Raw genomic sequence first — 18,190 nt, forward strand, 5'->3', positions numbered from 1 at the left:
AGGTTCATCCAGGGAAAAGCTTTCAGCAAGAAGAGAAACAGAGGAAGTGACCATGCACAGACCCCTGAGGCATAGCCACAGCCAGCAGCACGCTGGCAATGAACAGTGGTTGGAATCCAGAAGAAGCGTTAAAACAAAAAAGGTGGGGAGGAGAGATTTCTCCATGAACTGGGTGATGAAGGATGCCAGATGTCCTAGAAGGGTCATGTAAGAATACTGAAGAGGGGCATTGTGTTTGTCACTAGGGGACTGTTGGTGGCCTTTCCCTGAGAGCTTTTAGTGGGATGCTGTGAGCAGAAGCTAGATGACCCTTGGTTGAAAAGCGCCTGAGAACCAAGTGTGGAGAATATTCTTTAAGGCTGGTGAGACGTTTACTGTACAGTCTTCCACGGGGCTTCGGGGGGCTTCACAGCTCGCTTAGCGAGTCCACCCGCAGCATCCCTCGCAGCCGCCTCTCAGCTAGCTGTGCTGCCGCCCTCAGAGAAGCCTCAAGAGAACGCGAACAAAGCTGCCCAGGTTCTCGATAGAGCTCCCAGGGGTCTTCCATGCTGGTGGAACGAGCGGGACTCAGCGCCGGCCAAGCCCCCTCTTGCAGGGCTGGACTCTGAGGGGCCAGGGTTCCAGCAGGGTCATGGAAAGCCCTAGAGGCTGATTTGCAGCCAGAGCCCATTCAGGAGTGGCAGGAGTCAAACGCTGGCGAGACCAAGTGCAAACATCCAGCGCAGATGGCTCGGGGCAGAAACCTGGCTTGGCAGCAAGACTGAGAGTCATGGCCAGGGTATGCCTGGACTTAAGGCAGGACATGAGCAAGCGAAGAGCAGAGGAAATTGCTGTAAACAGCCCCAGGCACCAGAGCTGAGCTTGGCTGGGTAGGGCAGGCTGGCCCAGAGGCCAGAAGGAGACTTGATAACGTGACAACCATCTTGAAAAAGGCAACCTGGTCGGTGACACAGTTCAGTGTTCATTGGATAGGAAGCAGACTCATTACTCAGAGGAAAGTATAAGGATTCCTGATGGTAAGACCACAAAGAGATCCTCCTGCATCCTTGTTACTGAGGACGCCTCAGGTTGCAAAGACTTCGGCAGGATTCGCACAGAAACACAGATGCCGTTCCTTACTTTCCCTTCCCTCTTTCCTGGTAGCATCCCATCAGACTGCCTTTGAGTTAAGACGATGAGATGCCCTGGGGCTCCGTCTTTGCTGTACCTTTCAGTCGCCTGGAGAGCTTTTAAATTCTGATAACCAGGCTGTTCCCCATAAGACAGAATTTCTGGAGGTGGGATCCAGGACATTGAGATTTTAATAATAATGATGATGATGATGATGATAATGGCAGCAACATTTGAGAGCCACTGCCTACGGTCAGAGTTGATACTGAAACTCTACATAACCAGTTTGTCTCTACTGGTTGTTTAAGTATGGAAATACTTCCCAAAGGGTTAGTAAATAGCCTCTGTCAGAACCCCATGACTGTCTCCCAGCTGCTTGGACCCTTCTGCCAGGAGCCATCTGACCTCCCCATCATCTAACAATGTTGGGAGAGGGAGCACCAGTGTTAGAAGCCCCTGGTCTGGTGCTCCAGTGGACATCTGTCTGTTCTGGCTGACTGTGCCCCTGCCGCACAGATTTAGTATTTGGGGCAGCATCTCTGCCTATAGTAATGGATGAACCGTCGATTTAGCAGGAATCCTCTTCCTGCTTGTGATCACTGTTGAACAGCAGTAAGTTCAAAATTCTATGCTGCCAACCAAAAGATAATCTATGTGCCATGACTGGCGGAGGTGAGCTTGACCTCCTCTGCGGAGAATCTAGATCCCAACAGGGAGACGTGTATCCATGGCTGGTCATCCAGCTCCACTTGGAGATGAGCTGAGGGGAGCATCCACGGGCAGAACCCTAAACAAGGGGCCCGGCCTGCCAACTGCATTGCTATGGAACTTGCATGCAAACTCATTACGCATGTCCCTCACCTAGAACATCCTCTACCATAGAAATTATGCATCCACCCCCATTATTTTCCTGAACCTACTGGCACCACAACACCCCAGCAGGCAGCCAGACCCTAAAGGAATCACAGACCACCCAAGAGGAGTCCAGGAGTTGTCCCGGCAAACCAGGGTACCAGTAAACACACGGGAGCTAGTGCCTAGGGCCTGAGAAGTCCATCTAAGGGGAGTCTTAATCTGGTTCTTCTCCCAACATATCCCTGTCAGCGCTGCAACCAGGAGGGGTCATAACTGGGATCCTCCAAGGTGCTGAGGCCCCTCGTCTCATGACCTGGATTCCACAATGCCTTCATGGGAGTCCAGTCTCTCTTCCATCACTCCCTGGTGGCTCCAGGCCCTCCAGCCCACCCACCACCATCTGCCCATGGACCTAAGTACATCTTCAAAGAGGAATCAGCCTTCTGCCCACATCATGCCCCTTACTCACAGCAGAGTCATGCCAGGACACCTTGAGACCTTCCCGCAGGTGAACCGAGGGAGAGAAATACTCCTCCTGGGGGATGGGATCTGAGGAGTATCCATTCATCCATTCGCTGGAGCCAGTGCCCTGGAACAAGTAAGAGTCAGCCCGTCTCTGACCCCCTCAGATGGCCCTGTGGCCTGCTGGCTGGACCTGCCTTTGTCAGCCGACAGCAGTTGTATGTGAGGGCTTAGGTGTGCCTGCTGCTGTGCTGTGTACTTGATGTAAATGCTCCAGCCTAACCGTCATGTTCCTCTGGTGAAGGTGCTAACATTACCCCCACTTTATAGGTGAGAAAACTGAGGCTCAGAGAGAGTAAATGACTTGTCCAAGTGGCAGTGGGAAGATTCAAACTCAGACTCGTCTGGCTTCAAAATACCTGTTCTGCCTTTTCTTCTTTCTTGAGCTCCTGTTTCTTCAGGCCCCCATGCTAGTTTAACTGACCTGCTGCAGTTGGCCAGCCTCATCCTCCTTTTCAGATCCTTCCCATGCTTTCACTCACCTGCCCACTCTCACTTTCTCCTTCAGATTGTGTACCCATGGCCAAGCCATACCAGGTTCTCAGGGGCCTCCCTGCCTGATGGTGGTGGCCCAACACACTGGACATCTTGTTGATGGAAACATTTAACCATGTAACCATGCCTCCCCCAACCAGGCTTTATAAAATAATGTACATGTTTTCAGGCAATTCATTCCAACCTGCATTCTCTGCTGCCAAAATACTAGGTAGTTGTGAAATTTACCCCAATCTATGGATGTATATCACTATTTTGGTTTTAGTTCTCAAATATTTTAAAAGGGGGAGAACAATTTTTAAAAATAAGATAAATAAAAATACGAAAAGGAATATATATATATATATGACTGCATCACTATGTTGTACACCAGAAACTAACACAACATTGTAAATCAATAAAAAATAAACAAATAAATAAAAAGGAAAAAAAAAGATCCATTTGTTGACTTGTGTCAGCCTTGGAAGATGACTGTCAAAAAGTTTTCATTATTGAGATGTTGCTCTTTGTTTTCTTTTCTTTCTTTTTTCCCCCACAGAAACGAAACCAGAGGTGAGGACAAGGCTTGGCGATCAGGGTCCTCAGATCCTCGGTGTCCAGAGAGTCTACATTCAGACGAGGGAGGAGAAACGCATTAACCTGACCGTCGGTAGCAGAGCCTATTTGCTGCCCAACACATCGGTGATTATTAAGTGCCCGGTGCGACGCTTCCAGAAGTCGCTGATCCAGTGGGAGAAAGACGGCCATTGTCTGCAGAACTCCAAACGACTCGGCATCACCAAGTCAGGCTCACTGAAAATCCACAGCCTCGCGGCCCCCGACATCGGCACGTACCGCTGCGTCGCGGGCTCTGCCCACGAGACGGTCATCCTCAAGCTCATTGGCACTGACAACCGGCTCATCGCGCCGCCGGCCCTCAGAGAGCACGTGAGGGGGTATCCTGGGAGGGACCCCAACGAAGCCAATAATTTGGGAGCCACGTGGCATAAAATGAGGCAAATGTGGAGTAACAAAAATGAGCTTTACCTGGACGACGACCACATTCATAGCCAGCCTCTCTTGAGAGCTCTGTTGGGCCACTGCGGCCCTTCTGCGGGGAACACCGACTCCTGGGAGCTTAAGAATAAGCAGTTTGAAGCAGCAGTTAAGCAGGGAGCCTATAGCATGGATACCGCCCAGTTCGATGAGCTGATAAGAAACATGAGTCAGCTCATGGAAACCGGCGAGGTCAGCGATGACCTGGCGTCCCAGGTGATATATCAGCTGGTGGCCGAGTTAGCTAAGGCGCAGCCGGCACACGTGCAGTGGGGGCGCCTGCCCGAAGCGGTGCCTCCCGCGGCTCAGCTGAGGGGGGGATCAGGAAGCGTCCTCCAGAGCGCGAAGGTGAAAAAGGCAGGCAAGCTGACGTTCAAGCCAAAGGGACCTGTTCTTCTGAGACCAAGCCAGCCCACCTTGATTTCCTTTAATAAAACAATAAATGCAAGGATTGGAAACACAGTCTACGTTACAAAAAGGACGGAGGTCATCAATATACTGTGTGAGCTTGTTACCCCCAGTGAGGCCACATATACATGGACCAAGGATGGGGCATTGCTACAACCCTCAGAAAAGTAAGTAAAGAATCCAGTGTTCACTCTGTCCTCTGTCATACCTTCTTAATGGTTATTCCAGTTTTCTTGAAAATATTTTCAAATTCCTTCTCCTTTCCAACAGGACTTTTTAAGAAAGAACCTCAAAAATGTTAGGGTATGTTTTTCACATATGCATTGGAATTCTAACAATGAATCATACTGTCCCAATCACTATCATGCAGATGTAATGCAAGATGCTATGAGACTGAGTTTAAGCATATATAGACTTGCTCTTTGCAGGGCACTTAACCTTTGCAAATAAAATCAGTATGAGGCCGTTAAAAAAGTAAGCATACCTGTAGTAACCCTACATTACGTAGGAACTGCAAATCAGCATTTACAGTGCCCTTCCATGTCTGGGAGATGTGGTATCTCATTTGAACTCACAGCAGCCCCGTGAGTTTGGCAAGGCAGGGGTTAACACATTTCTGATGAGGTAGTTGAGAAACAGAATCTCATGACTAATTCATGGCCAGTCAGAACCAGGGATCATATCTCCTGAACACTGCCAGCAGTGTTTGAAGATCACAACAAAAACAATTTCTATATCATGTAGTTTTTTATGTCATGAAATCCAAAAATAAAATGATAAGGACCAAATTTTTTTGAGATTTTCGAAACACAATGTTAAGTCACACATGATTTTATTGTGATCTCCATCTGTGACGGTGCAAAAATGCTACGTTTCATCCATTTTACATAAAACAACAGGGGATAACAGAAATACTAATTCACTTTTGTGTCTTTACTGCCTCCAGATCTTGTTTGTACACATAGGACTGTGGACATTTGGCTTTCTTTCAATTTGCATTTAAGAGCTCAAGGGGCACCTTATCTGCCTCTAGGGATTGTTAAAAGACACTAACAAAACATCAGATGTTAAACTGTTCCACAAACCATAAAGTGATTTTAAAATGCAGGTTTTATTTTTAGTATGTCTTTTGTGCATCACTTAATATGTGAAACATGAAATCTAGGTAAAATTCAATTTTTAATAATAAATTATTAGGTTATGTCTTAGAATGAAAAGACAGAACAAATTTAATTAAAAAATTTTTTTTGCCTGGAACTCTGAACTCAAGAGTGTAATGAAGTTATAAAAGTGGAAAAAACTTTCCGTATCAACTAGCTTAGCAGTTCTCAACTCTTTTGGTGTTAGGACTCCTTTAAACTTAAAAAAAAAAAAAAAAATGAGAAGCCCAAAGTGCTTTTTTTTGGGTGGGTGGGGAGGTGATTGGGGTTGTATTTATTTATTTACTTATTTTACTAGAGGAGGTACTGGGGATTGAACCTAGGACCTTGTGCATGCTAAGCATGCACACTACCACTTTGAGCTACACCCTACCCACCAAAGTGCTTTTGTTAATGTGAGTTATATCTGTTGATGTTTACCGTGTTAGAAATTGAAACTGTGAAACATTTAAAATACCTGTTTATTAATCCTTTTAGAAATAACAATAATAAGCCCAATTCTTGTTCACATAAATAACATAATTTTTGAAAAGCAGTATTTAAAAAAATTACTGATAGTGGCATTATTTTACATCTTTGCAAATTTCTTTAATGTCTGGCTTAATAAAATACAGCTGGATTCTCCTAATGCTTCTACACTTCATTTGTTGTGATATGTTGTTTTAATTGAAGTTTATGGAGAAAACTTGGCTTCATACAGATATGTCAGTTGGAAGGAGAAGGAAAATTTTCACAGCCTTTCCAGGTAATTATGGCTATTCTTCTTTAGTCCTACCCTAAAACTAGACAAGGGGTAGTTTCTTAAAGGTTAGTTGGAATGTGGAATCCAAAACTATACTAATGAGATTTTGGTACTCAGTTACAATGAAATCTATTGGTTTATCCTGCACTTTGAATTCATCTTTTAACTACACAAGATTTTAAACATCATACATTGATCTTTGGGGAAATATTGGCTCACTGAATTATACATCTTCAAAATATTGACACATTTCATTATATAATATAAAAAATATGTATATTCTTTAATATTACTACCCAGCTTTTCAGAGAAGTCTTTGAGTTTAGGGAAGCAATCAAAGTCACATCGGTTACCTATTTTCCAAATTCTGATCTTCACTTGAAAGCTTGAATTTTTATCATCTGCAACAAATATTGTCCATTGTTTTCCTTGAATTGGCCAGCTCATTTTTGTCCATGAGAAAAACAGCTTCCAAATACCCTAATACGAATAATCATGGTGTGTCTGCCAGTTGTTCTTTCAGGCAGAAATGGGATTCCATGGAGAAAGCAGCTGGTTCCGCCAGCAGGTCACACCATCGCACCAGCATCCTTCGGCACGTGGCGCAAGTGCTCTGTGCCTACTTCCTGGTTTGTCATACAGAGTGTTAAAAACATACACCCAAGAGCTGAGATTTAGTAAAATGAATACGTTCTACTGCTTCATTAAGAACATTCTTAAGGGAATCTGGCATTTTTGTTTTTACTGCAAATGTGTGGTGGCACGAAGAATACAGTGACTCCTGGTACCCTTTGGTGCCATGGCCTTGGTCCCCGTCCAGGTGCCAGCAGTTTACCCACCACTGCTTTTACTACCAGTGCAAATGTCAACACAGTGAAAAAGGAAAATCGTGGCTTAGTACTTATTATTATGAAAATAGTTTTGACCTCATGGACCCCTGGGCTCCTTGGACCACCCTTTGAGGACACCCCAACAAGTTCACTTCAGAAACTTACCAAGAAACAGAGGCTGAGAAGGTTGATCAGTTGACCGGTGGCATAAAGTGCTACAGGGAGGAAGCAGAGCAGGGTCAGTTTAAGTCAATGTTTGTTCAGTTGCGTTTATTGTAAATAGTTTGACTTGTTCAGATGGAATTAACATTAGCTTCTGAGGCTGAGTCTCCTGGAGATCCTATAAAGAGGTTTTCACATGATGCCTTCCACTCAAATGTGTTTCTGTACACTTTAAGGATCAACCATTTAATATCAAAGACATCCAATATGGCTCATAAAAGTTTTTGTTTTTAATTCTTAAGAGAATTTTAAAAGAACTATTTGTATTTCCATTTTTTTCTCAAACTTACCTGATTAGTTTTTTCAACTTATGTTTCATTTTCTTTATGTAGCAAAGGTTCTCGCCTTTAGATGTATTTTTCTGAATCTCATAGATCTTTTCAAATGAAATAATTCAGAAATGGAATTACGTTTCTGAAAGCCTCTCTCAGATAAGAGGGAACAGTGTAGGCGTGGAGTATGTTTGGATGCCAGCTGAGTAAGATATCCCAGCGAGGAAGGGAAGGCTGTGGGTGGATTCACTGGGGATGATGCCTATGGAAAGATCAGCTTTGTTATCCCTTCAGGCTAAGAATAAGGTTGTGCAGCAGGGGCCAAGATCGGATTCCTTAAAGAACTCTACCTGCTGGTTCTCCAACCTGCAGACTGATTCAGGCTAGATACTGGGTGGCTCCACCAGGCAGGAAGGTTCATGTGTGCTCAACTATTCCTTGATTCAGTGATTTCTCACTGTGCTGTTAAAGTGAGGCCAACAAAACAAAGGAATCATATATGTGAAATAATTTAAGAAAACATTTTAGTGTATAAACATTTTTCAAGTCTAGTTATGAGTTACACTTTTGTTCTTAACTCTTCCTTAATAGGGATTTGACAGAGAAAGTCTGGCCCTAGTAATAACTAAGTCTGCCACATTCCTGTTTTTGTTCTGGGCAATTAGGCTGTTTTGAGTTCCACCCACCTTTGTATATTTCATCTGTGTGTTGCTGGGGAGCTTGCATCCTCGTGGTACATTTACTCTCGACCGTTATTCTGTTCTGATCATTCACAGATTTAGTCATTAAGTGTTTTTAAAAATTTGCTATATAAAAGGAACTGTACTAAGCATTCAAAATGTACAGCTGTGAATAAGATTTGGTCCCTGCTCCTGAAAAGATCACAATCGAGTGAGAAGAAAAAGATATTTCATTAAGTGAACATGTGAACCAGAGCGGAAAGAGCCCAGAGGGGGCAGAAGATAACTCTGGGAGCATTGGGGAAGGCTTTACAGGGGAAATTACATTTGCCCCAGGACTCAGTGGGTAAGTCGGAGTTGGCCAGACATGGGGAAGAGCCCTCCAAATAAAGGGAACAACGTACGCTACAGCTCAGGGTGATGAAAGATCACAGAATGTTCTGGAAACTCTGAGGTTCATTATGGCTGGAGCATAAGGCGAGTGACCCACGTGAAATGACAGGAAATGAAGTGGCCCAGTTCGATTCACGAAAAAACATACAATATTTAGTCGCCAGAACAGTCCGTATTAGCTAAGATCTGTAAAGTGGGAAGAGGCAGGGAAAAAAGTAGTTTATGGACCACTAGTCTAGACACGCTAGAAGCAGTTTCAAATCATTAAGAAAAAAATTAAAATTAAAGCAGAACAAGCCCTCTCTCCCATTCCCTGAATAATCATCTCATCTGTAAGGATGCACCTGACCAACTCTGATTCTCAAAGTGGCATTTACATGCAGGTGTTTATGAAGATCGAAAAATGGGAAACCATAAGGAGCTCACACCGTTTAGCCCTGATTCTTAACCGTGCAGTCAAAATCCAATACATTGCAGCTTCGGCTCTGTTACCTCCACTGACTTCTTCACGCAGTGATCGTGAGACAGTGACCACCGCCAGGCAGCAGTGACTAAAGGTCCACTCCCATCCACTGTGAACATCTGAACTGAAAATCCAACATCTGCAGTTTGTTAGGAAGGATTTGGGGAGAAAAAGAGGGCTTAACATTCAGCAAACTAACGTTTGCTCATTTGTCTTTTTTTAAAATATGGTGGGTTAAGCATTGAATCCATCCAGAAAAGTCTGTTCTCACGCAAAGTGAGATGGGAAGACCATCTCCAAGCACAGTCCAGCTCTACCATTACAACGAGTGTAAGCCAAGAAGAGAGACTTTTCCACCCTCCAGTCTCCGGAGTTTCCTGCATATAGGCAGGAAGCTTGACAAGATCATCTTCTGGGATCCTTGCTGGCCCCAGGTCAATCATGCTTGCCGTCTTCTTTCTCTGTGAGTTGCTGTCGTTCTAGAGGGGTTAAATGCGTTACATGAATGCATCCTCTTTCTAACTGTTCTATAGAGTCGTTTTGGATGGAATGGGGGAAATGCAGATACAGAAACCCACGAAGAAAGAACAAGGAATATATGGCTGTTCTGTAGCCAATCATCACGGTTCAGATGCGGAAAGTTCTCCCGTGCTGTATGCAGGTAATGCCTCTTGTTGAAATCTGGAATGCTTGGTCTTTGTTTTTGTGTTTAACATTAAACTCAGGAGCAGCAGTTTTCACACTTCAGCGTGCCAGAGAATCCCCTGGGGGCTTTGTGAAAATGCAGATTCCCTAGACCCGTTCCCAGAGGTTCTGATGCAGCAGGTTTGGGATAGAGTCTGAGAATGTGCCTTTTTAACATGTTCCCACATTGTGCCAGTGCTGCTGGCCTGAGGACCACACTTTGAAAACAACTACTCTAGAGTTCACTTTCTAAGAACTGGGAATTAATGAGACGGGGTTTAACTGGCAGTGTTAATGGTATGGATTTTTCTTTTTTAAAGTGCCACCAGCCAATGAAAGACGTTAAGTATCCTTTAAAGTTTGCTCTATACCTCCCAATGGCATAGCCACCAATCCTTAGAAACACTTCCAGGAAGTTGTCACTCTAAGTTAGTGTGAATTGTCCTAGGAGGTAGACAAAGTCATTTTAATATTAAAGTGTGCTTTTATTATGACGGAGTATTTTTAGGTGGCAAAGTTGTAAACAATACTTCCTTGTGGCAAGCTCATGTTCTGGGATTAAAAATAAGAGAGTTATCCTCTAACTGTCTGCTCTGTGGGTTCTGGTGTCTGTGGCTCAAGTAAACCAAGATGAGGTGAGGGACAGTATCAGGGATTGCAATCCAGCATTTAGATAGATGACTAAGCATTGAGCTTTATGGCCAGTAAATCACTTCTTTAAATTGAGGAGGTTGGACCAGTTGATTTTGAAAGCTCCTTGAATCTGTATAGCTTGATGCTAAGTCCCTCTTCTGACTGAGTTCCCAAGGTGGAGTCTTCAGCCTTGATTTTCTGTGCCTTCATCCTCTTGGATTTTTCGCTCCTATAAGGATCCACTCCTTTCCAAAAACATCAGTTCCAAGGTTCTGGAATTCCTGGGAGGAATAGAAGTCTCTCTTGTAGCTCACAAGTCTCCCCTTAAGTCCACGTCAGAACAATCCAGATTCAACAGAAAGCTGGTGCAAGGTCCTCAGAGGCCAGAGGACATGTGACAACTCCGGCCCTTTCCCAGCCCAAGAGTTCCTATCTTTTCCATTCTCAGGTTAGCGGTTCAGTACCCCAGGCACTCCAGGAGAGAACGGAACATTTAGTCACCTAAGTGTAATCGTTCCTGAATTCTCTTCTCCAGGATACATGATTACCAAACAGCTAGCTTAAAATGTTGTTCTTTCATGTGTGATGCATGGGTGATAAAACAGGTTAAGGAAATGTGACCTCTCCCTCCAGGAGCTCACATGCTAATGGTAGAAGAGGGAACCAACCATGGCAATAGTTCTACAGTAGAGGAGTGTTGCCTTCCCTGACCCCCTGCATGCTACTGAGAGACCCCTGGTCAACCAGCACCTTTCTCTGTCTCGACACCCATCGCCCTGTATGGTAATAGTGGCTCCCACCAGTCTGTGAGTAGCTTGAGGTCAAGAATGGCTGTTTTCCAACTTTGTCTTCCCATTGTCCAACTCAGACTCATTTCCTGAGTCAGTTCATGAATGAATCTGGTGAAAGCACATAGTTTTAAAATCCAGGAAAATAAAAGTCTGTATCAGATCCTGATTTTTTGCAACCTTGTTTTTATTATTTTTTTCCATGCAAGTTTTATGCAGGTTTGTTTCAAATTTTCCTTCCAGAAAAAGAGGCAGGTGGTCCCAAACCCTGGTGTGTTTTGATCCTGCTGTAGCTCATCCACAGCTGCATGGCAGAGACATTGTGCCTGCCCTGCCATACCTTCTTTGTTTCTTATGAACTTCTGAGTTCCTTCTTTTGCAAATTATGAAAGAGGACTTTATCCTCAGTTTTGGTTATAAAACCAAAATATCCTCATGTCTGCATATGGTTGTTGCAATGCATCTTTGTAGATATCTCTTCGAATGGATCCATCTGTCCATCCATCCACTGAGCACCCCTGGGCTGTGGATGTGCAGGTCCCCCTGGGGCACCGCAAGGGATACAGAGAGAGCCAGGAGTCTGCTCCTGCTCTCAGAGAGCTCAGCAAAGTTTACCAGGTGCAGCACAGTTTGCCAAGAGCAAAAGCCTGAACCTAACATAGTTTCCTGCTCCCTTTGAATTAAGAGGCGCCTGTCATCTTGTCTATTGAAAGAAATATCACCAGACCGAAGCACAATCATCTCTCTGTCGTGATTGGAGGCATCGTGGAGGCACCCCTGCGAGCAAGTGTGACAATCCAATGTCCTGTAAAAGGTGAGTGTGGTCATTTCCAGTGAGAGGGCACAAGGCCATTCCAGTGCGGCCAGGAGACACCAGCTGGTATTTTGGCATCTTAGTTAGACAGCCCTACAGGCTTGAGAATCTGGTTTTCCAGCACCCTGACAGTGGGTCTGTCTCTCAAAGGTGGGTTTACAGCAGCTTATGAGACCAATGTGAAAAGCAGAATGCAGTTTACTCATCCCCCTGAGGACTGTGAGGGCAGTGTCCAGGCCCTGCCCTATATGCTGTCATGTTCCTATTGGCAGGACCAGAACACACTGTCCCTCTGGGCAGATCTGCACCAACTTCCAGCAGGGGATTGCTTGGTAAGCATGGAGTCAGAGCAAGGGGGTCTGCTGGAAATCATGAGCTGCATCCTCCAACTAGACCAAGACTGTGCTGTGCAAGGCCAGGTTGGACAGTGAGAACGTCAAGGTCCTGTGGCTAGACTCTCTATCCTGGACTGTCCTGGGGTGAACATCACCAGTCTGTGCCTCAGTGGCTCTCTCTGCTTTGTTTACAACAGCAGATAAATCTTTCCAACTGACTCATCCTTTCTTTAATAGAAGTAACATTTTCGGTCTGACTTTGTCTTAATCTAGGGCCATTCTGCCTCTTTAAGCCATGGATTCTTAAGTCTTAACCTGGGCCCAGACATCCACAAACTAAGATCAATGTTCTGTGCTGCACACATGTATGTTTTACTGGGGCCAGGGGCCTGTGTGAATAGCTTTTTTTTTTTAATTGAAGTATAGTCAGTTTACGATGTTGTGTCAATTTCTGGTGTACAGTATAATAGTTCAGTCATACATATACAAACATATTCATTTTCATATTCTTTTTCATTATCGATTACTACAAGATATTGAATATAGTTCCTTTTTCTATACAGTATAAACTTGCTGTTCATCTATTTTATGTATAGTTCTTAGTATCTGCAAATCTCAAACTCCCAATTTATCCCTTCCTACTCTATTCCCTCTCTGGTGACTGTAAGTTTGTTTTCTATGTCTGTGACTCTGTTTCTGTTTTGTAAATAAGTTCATTTGTCTTTTTTTTTTTTTTTTTTAGATTCCACAAATGCGTGATATATGGTATTTTTCTTTCTCTTTTTGGCTTACTTCACTTAGAATGCAATCTCCATGTCCATCCATGTTGCTGCAAATGGCATTATTTTATTATTTTTTATGGCTAAGTAGTATTCCTTTGTATAAAAATAGACTTACCATATGATCCAGCAATCCCACTCCTGGGAATATATCCAGAAGGAACTTTAATTCAAAAAGATGCATACACCATAATGTTCACAGCAGCACTATTTACAATAGCCAAGACATGGAAGCAACCTCAATGTCCACTGACAGATGACTGGATAAACAAGTTATGTGAATAGCTTTGACTGGTTTCTCAGAGACTTGTGAATGCCTCAAGATTACGATCTCCTATTTTAAGGTGACTTTGTGTATGCCTGTCACTTACTGTGCATTGATTTAATTCTCTGGGAGAAGTGTATTTCCCTTGTTTCCACGTTCTAATGGGGTACCTGGAGTTGCAGCCACTTAAGCTGAATCTTGCCGAGGCTGGAGAGCCCAGGACGACTGGAGAAGCCCTTCTTGCGGTTCTGGGTACCACCGTGAAGGTGCATGTCATGACAGGATCCTAGGACACAGCCATCCAGTCTCAGGCTCTCCCTCCCTGGTAATGGTCAGTTACTTGCCATGTTTCCAGAGTTGCACTGTCGGCTCCACAAACAGTGGAAATTTGCTAACTCCCAAGGTATTATTTTTCACCCCTTGGAAGTCCCTTGGCCTACACAGACTTTTGAAAAATCCCTCCAGCCTCCCAACTGACTCCACCCACAAATATGTGAGTTTTCTGGCAAAACACACCTACCCATACAGAAGGGCCGGCATTCTCTGGCCGCAGCAAGGCGAAAAGCAGAACGGAACTCCTAGGTTGCCAAGCCACAAATGTCTAGAGTTCCTTCTGCCCTACACCTGCAGAGGATTCTGCAAAATAGATCTGACTTCTATTAAGAGAAACCTCGACTTTTAACATTACTTCCTAATTTCTTACTTCCACACCAGTTTACAATTAGGCTTTCTAGGGGACGAGCCATTGAAAAGATCGTGGGGTATTATTTGCTCTTGTAAGTCAGGGACTGGATTCAGTGGAAACAGTTTTTGTGAGTGAAGCCTCTGGCTAAGACCATTAAACTTGTCTCAGTTTATTCTCCGGGCAGGCCCAGTCGCCATGTGGGCTGTCTCTGACCGCTCCCTGACTCCCTGACTCCTGCGGCCCCCTCTGCCCTGGGCTGTGCTCCCTTGATGAAGCTCAGAGTTGGAAGCACGCCTCTGGGAGCATGCCCCTGCCCCTCCCTCCTCCCAGTTCAGCTCTGAGTAGGATTGGGCCCATTTGGTCTTGACCTGGCAATCCTCCCCTGTGGACTACACCCCAGAAACTCATCAGGAGTCCTTTCCTTCTCAAAATAAACACCTCCTTTTGAGTTTTGTGCCATTTTCAATACGCCTGCAGGGAACTTAACTGTGTTTTCTTATGAGCAGAAGCTGTAGCTAACTTAGCTGTTTATGGAGATTCATCTTTTTAAAGACAGATGGTGAGGTTGACGAAGAGCTGGAAGACTTGGGTTTGACAGACAGGTCTGTCATTAGCTGGTATCTGACCCTAGGTGAGTCATGTGTCCATCCTACTCTCATCTCGACAGTAGGAAAGCTGCTCTATGAGTGGAAGGCGGGACTTGGTTATCACCTGTTATCGCTGGCTGGACGAGGGCATTGTAACATTACAGACTTGAATACTGCTTTACAAAGTTACACTTTCATACTGCAAGTTGAGATGACTTGTCAGTCAGTGGCATGTATACACTTTTCTTTTATTTCTCAGTTGTCCTTAAAATGGTTTCTACTAATGATATAGTGAGCTTACCTGTAAATGTATTTTAGACAGATTCATCGTTCTTGGTTATAGCCAAGTGTGCTGTATTTCACCCATGTGGTGTGGATATCAGTAGTGAGTTCTCTAGTCACTCTTAGATGGTATTTCTAATAATGATATCAAATAATAGAACCTGAAAGTCTGTATTTATAAGGGTTAAAATTCCAAGTTGCAAGAGTTATTTGTCTTACTCTTTAAAAAAAATTTTCCTCTAAAAATGTGAGGAGTGGGGGAGGGTTTAAGCTGCACCCTCTCTGCCACCTTCTGGTAAGAAAGGAGAGCTCACTGGAGGAAAATGACCAGTAAAGGTCGATAGCTGCACATTTTTTTTCTTATGTTAATGCTTGGTAAGAACATGATTTATCCTCTGATTTGCTTGTATGTGTGTATTGTGTCGCTTGCTTTTCTTATTCCTTAAGCTCTTTAGAGGTGCAGCTGATCTGAGTCTCTGCTCCAAAGCTGGGCTCCACTTTAGCCTCTGAGAAACTCTTGGCAAGCATCATACTCACTTTAATGGTTAGACTTTAAAACCTTCCCATTAAGGTCAGAGATAAGGTAAAGATACCTTTATCACTGCATCTGTTCAATACTGTGTTAAAGGCACTAGCCAGTGCAGTAAGATAAAAATATTTTAAAAGGAAAATGAAATGTGATGTTTAGAAAAAGTTCTATTTACAGACAATATAATTATCTGCATTGAAAAATCCAAGAAAATATACAAAGTTTCAGATCTCTAAATTCAGTGTGATTCCAATTATTTTTAGAAAAGAAACCCCTACAGGATTGCTGGAACTTAACAAACTGATCCTATAATTAAAATGGACGAGCAAGGGACCAAGAACAGCCCAAACATTCTTGAAGAACAACAAGGTAGTTCGTTCACATTTGCTCTGTCAGCTCTAAAGACTTATTATCAAGCTAGAGTAATTACAACAACATGGCATTGGCAAATATGTAGACAAATGAATGGAATATATTGCCCACAGCAGATTTAGGCATCCATGAACAAAGTATTTAATAGCAGTACAATTAAAAATCAATGAAGGATATACTATTAAGCAATGGTAATAAGATAATTGGTTTTGATAAATAGGTATAAAAAGAAAACTCTACCAAAATAAATTCTAACTGGTTTAAATGCCTAAAATATGAAAAGCATAACACATTTATCATGAAATATAAGTAATATCTTTATGATTTGAGGATGGAGAAGGTACAAAAAGCACAAGGTATAAAATAGAAGGTCTGCTAGGTGGTGCTAATGGTTGCACAACTCTGAATATATTAGAACTGCTGAATTGTACACCGTCAAAGGGTGAATTTTATGTATGTGAATTATATTTCAATAAGCTGTTATTTAAAAAATAGATAAATTTTCTATGTTACAATTTAAAAATCCTGACCCCTGCAAGACACTATCAACAAATTTAAAAGTCAAGCCACACTATGGGAGAAAATATTTGTTATACAGTATCTAAGATATATAACTAGCTTCTGCGAATCAATGTAAATAACAAATGAAAACAAAAATAGCCAAGGATATGAACAGGCAGTTCTTAGAAAGTAGAATCCTAATAAGCATATGAAAATTTTCTTATCCTACTAATTAAAAAATTAAAATAGAAGTGAGTTTCCATTTCATAACTATTAGGCTGGCAAAACTTACAGAGTTTGATTTTCCAACTATCAAGTGTTGGCAAGAATGTGGAGAAACAGAATCTCATGCAGTGCTGATTGGAGTGTATGTTTGAAGAATTACATTAGAGAACAATTTACTAAAATATGACCAAGTCAAAGATGCTTAAAACCAGAAATTCCACTTGCAGATATAGCCTTGTAGCAAGGCAATGGTTACTAGAGTGTGAATTGAACCTTTGTAATAGTGTATGTGTGTTTATGTGTGTAGAGGGGTGGCAGTGGGAGGAGAGAGATTGATTACAAGAGAAAGAAAAGACTAAAGAATCAAAGGAAACAAACTAAATCTCTGTCAGCAGGAGAAAGGACACATGGTAACATTCACTTGCTGAATGCTATCTAGTTGTAAAATGAATAAATTAGAGCTACAGGTGTCAACATGAATAAATCTTCAAAACATAATCCTTTCAAAAGGGTTTTAAGAACATTCAGTTGGGAAAACATAATCTTTTCAATAAATCGTGTTGATACTACTGGATATCCACTTGCAAAAGAATGAAGTTGAACCCCTACCTTATACGATATACAAACATTAACTCAAAATGAATTAAAGACCCAACTGTAAAAACTAACAGTATGAAACTCTCAGGAGAAAACAGCCATAGTCTTTGTCACTTTGAATTAGGCAATAATTTCTTAGCTATTACACCAAAGGTACAAGCAACGAAATAAACAGGTTAAATTGGGCTTCTTCAAACTTAAAAACTTTTGTGCTGCAAAGGACACTGTCAAGAAAATGAAAAGAGAATCCACAGAATGAGTGAAAAGATCTGCAAATCATATATTTCATAAGAAAGTACCCAGAATTTAAGGACTCTTGTAACTCAGCAAGAAGAAGACAAATAACCCAATGTAACTTGGACAAATGATCTGAGTAGACGTTTCTCAAAAAAAGACACAAACGACCAGTTAGCACATGAAAAGATTCTCAACATCATTAGTCATCATGGAGACATTAATCATAACTACAATGAGGTGCCACTCCACACACTAGGATGGCTCTAATCAAAAAGATAATAAAAGTGTTGATGAGAATATGGAGAAATTGGAAACCTCATGCATTGCTGATGGGAATTTAAAATCATGCAGCTGCTATGGAAAACAGTTTGCAATTTCCCAGAAATTAAACATATGACCCAACATTTCCACTGCTAGGTATATACCCAGGAGAAATGAAAACATATGTCCACACAAAAACCTATACCTGAATGCTCCTAGCATCCTTACCCATAATAGCCAAAAGGTGGAAACAACTTAAATATCCATCAACTAATGGATGGATAAACAAAATGTAGTGTATCTATACAATGGAATTGTATTCGGTCATAAAAAGTAATGAAATATTGATACATGCTAAAACATGGATGAATCTTGAAAAATGATGGTAAGTGAAAAAAGCCAGACACAAAAGATCACAAAGTGGGTGAT

General features: G+C 42.6%; 1 protein-coding gene across 5 annotated transcripts in view; it reads left to right on the top strand.

Annotated features, from left to right (window-relative positions):
• The window catches only part of ADAMTSL3 (ADAMTS like 3), a 262,233-nt gene that overhangs the window by 207,942 nt on the left and 36,101 nt on the right, over positions 1-18,190 (top strand). For 4 of the 5 annotated variants that reach the window (XM_074354071.1, XM_074354070.1, XM_074354068.1 and 1 more), the window contains exons 21-23: positions 3,521-4,592; positions 9,721-9,848; positions 11,978-12,106. In XM_074354071.1, the coding sequence (XP_074210172.1) occupies positions 3,521-4,592; positions 9,721-9,848; positions 11,978-12,106 (1,329 nt within the window). Of the gene's footprint in view, positions 1-3,520; positions 4,593-9,720; positions 9,849-11,977; positions 12,107-13,183; positions 16,662-18,190 lie in introns of those variants that run through there. The other variant, XM_074354072.1, reaches the window with a different exon arrangement.

Source organism: Camelus bactrianus, chromosome 27 (assembly GCF_048773025.1).
Source record: "Camelus bactrianus isolate YW-2024 breed Bactrian camel chromosome 27, ASM4877302v1, whole genome shotgun sequence".
NCBI lineage: Eukaryota > Metazoa > Chordata > Mammalia > Artiodactyla > Camelidae > Camelus > Camelus bactrianus.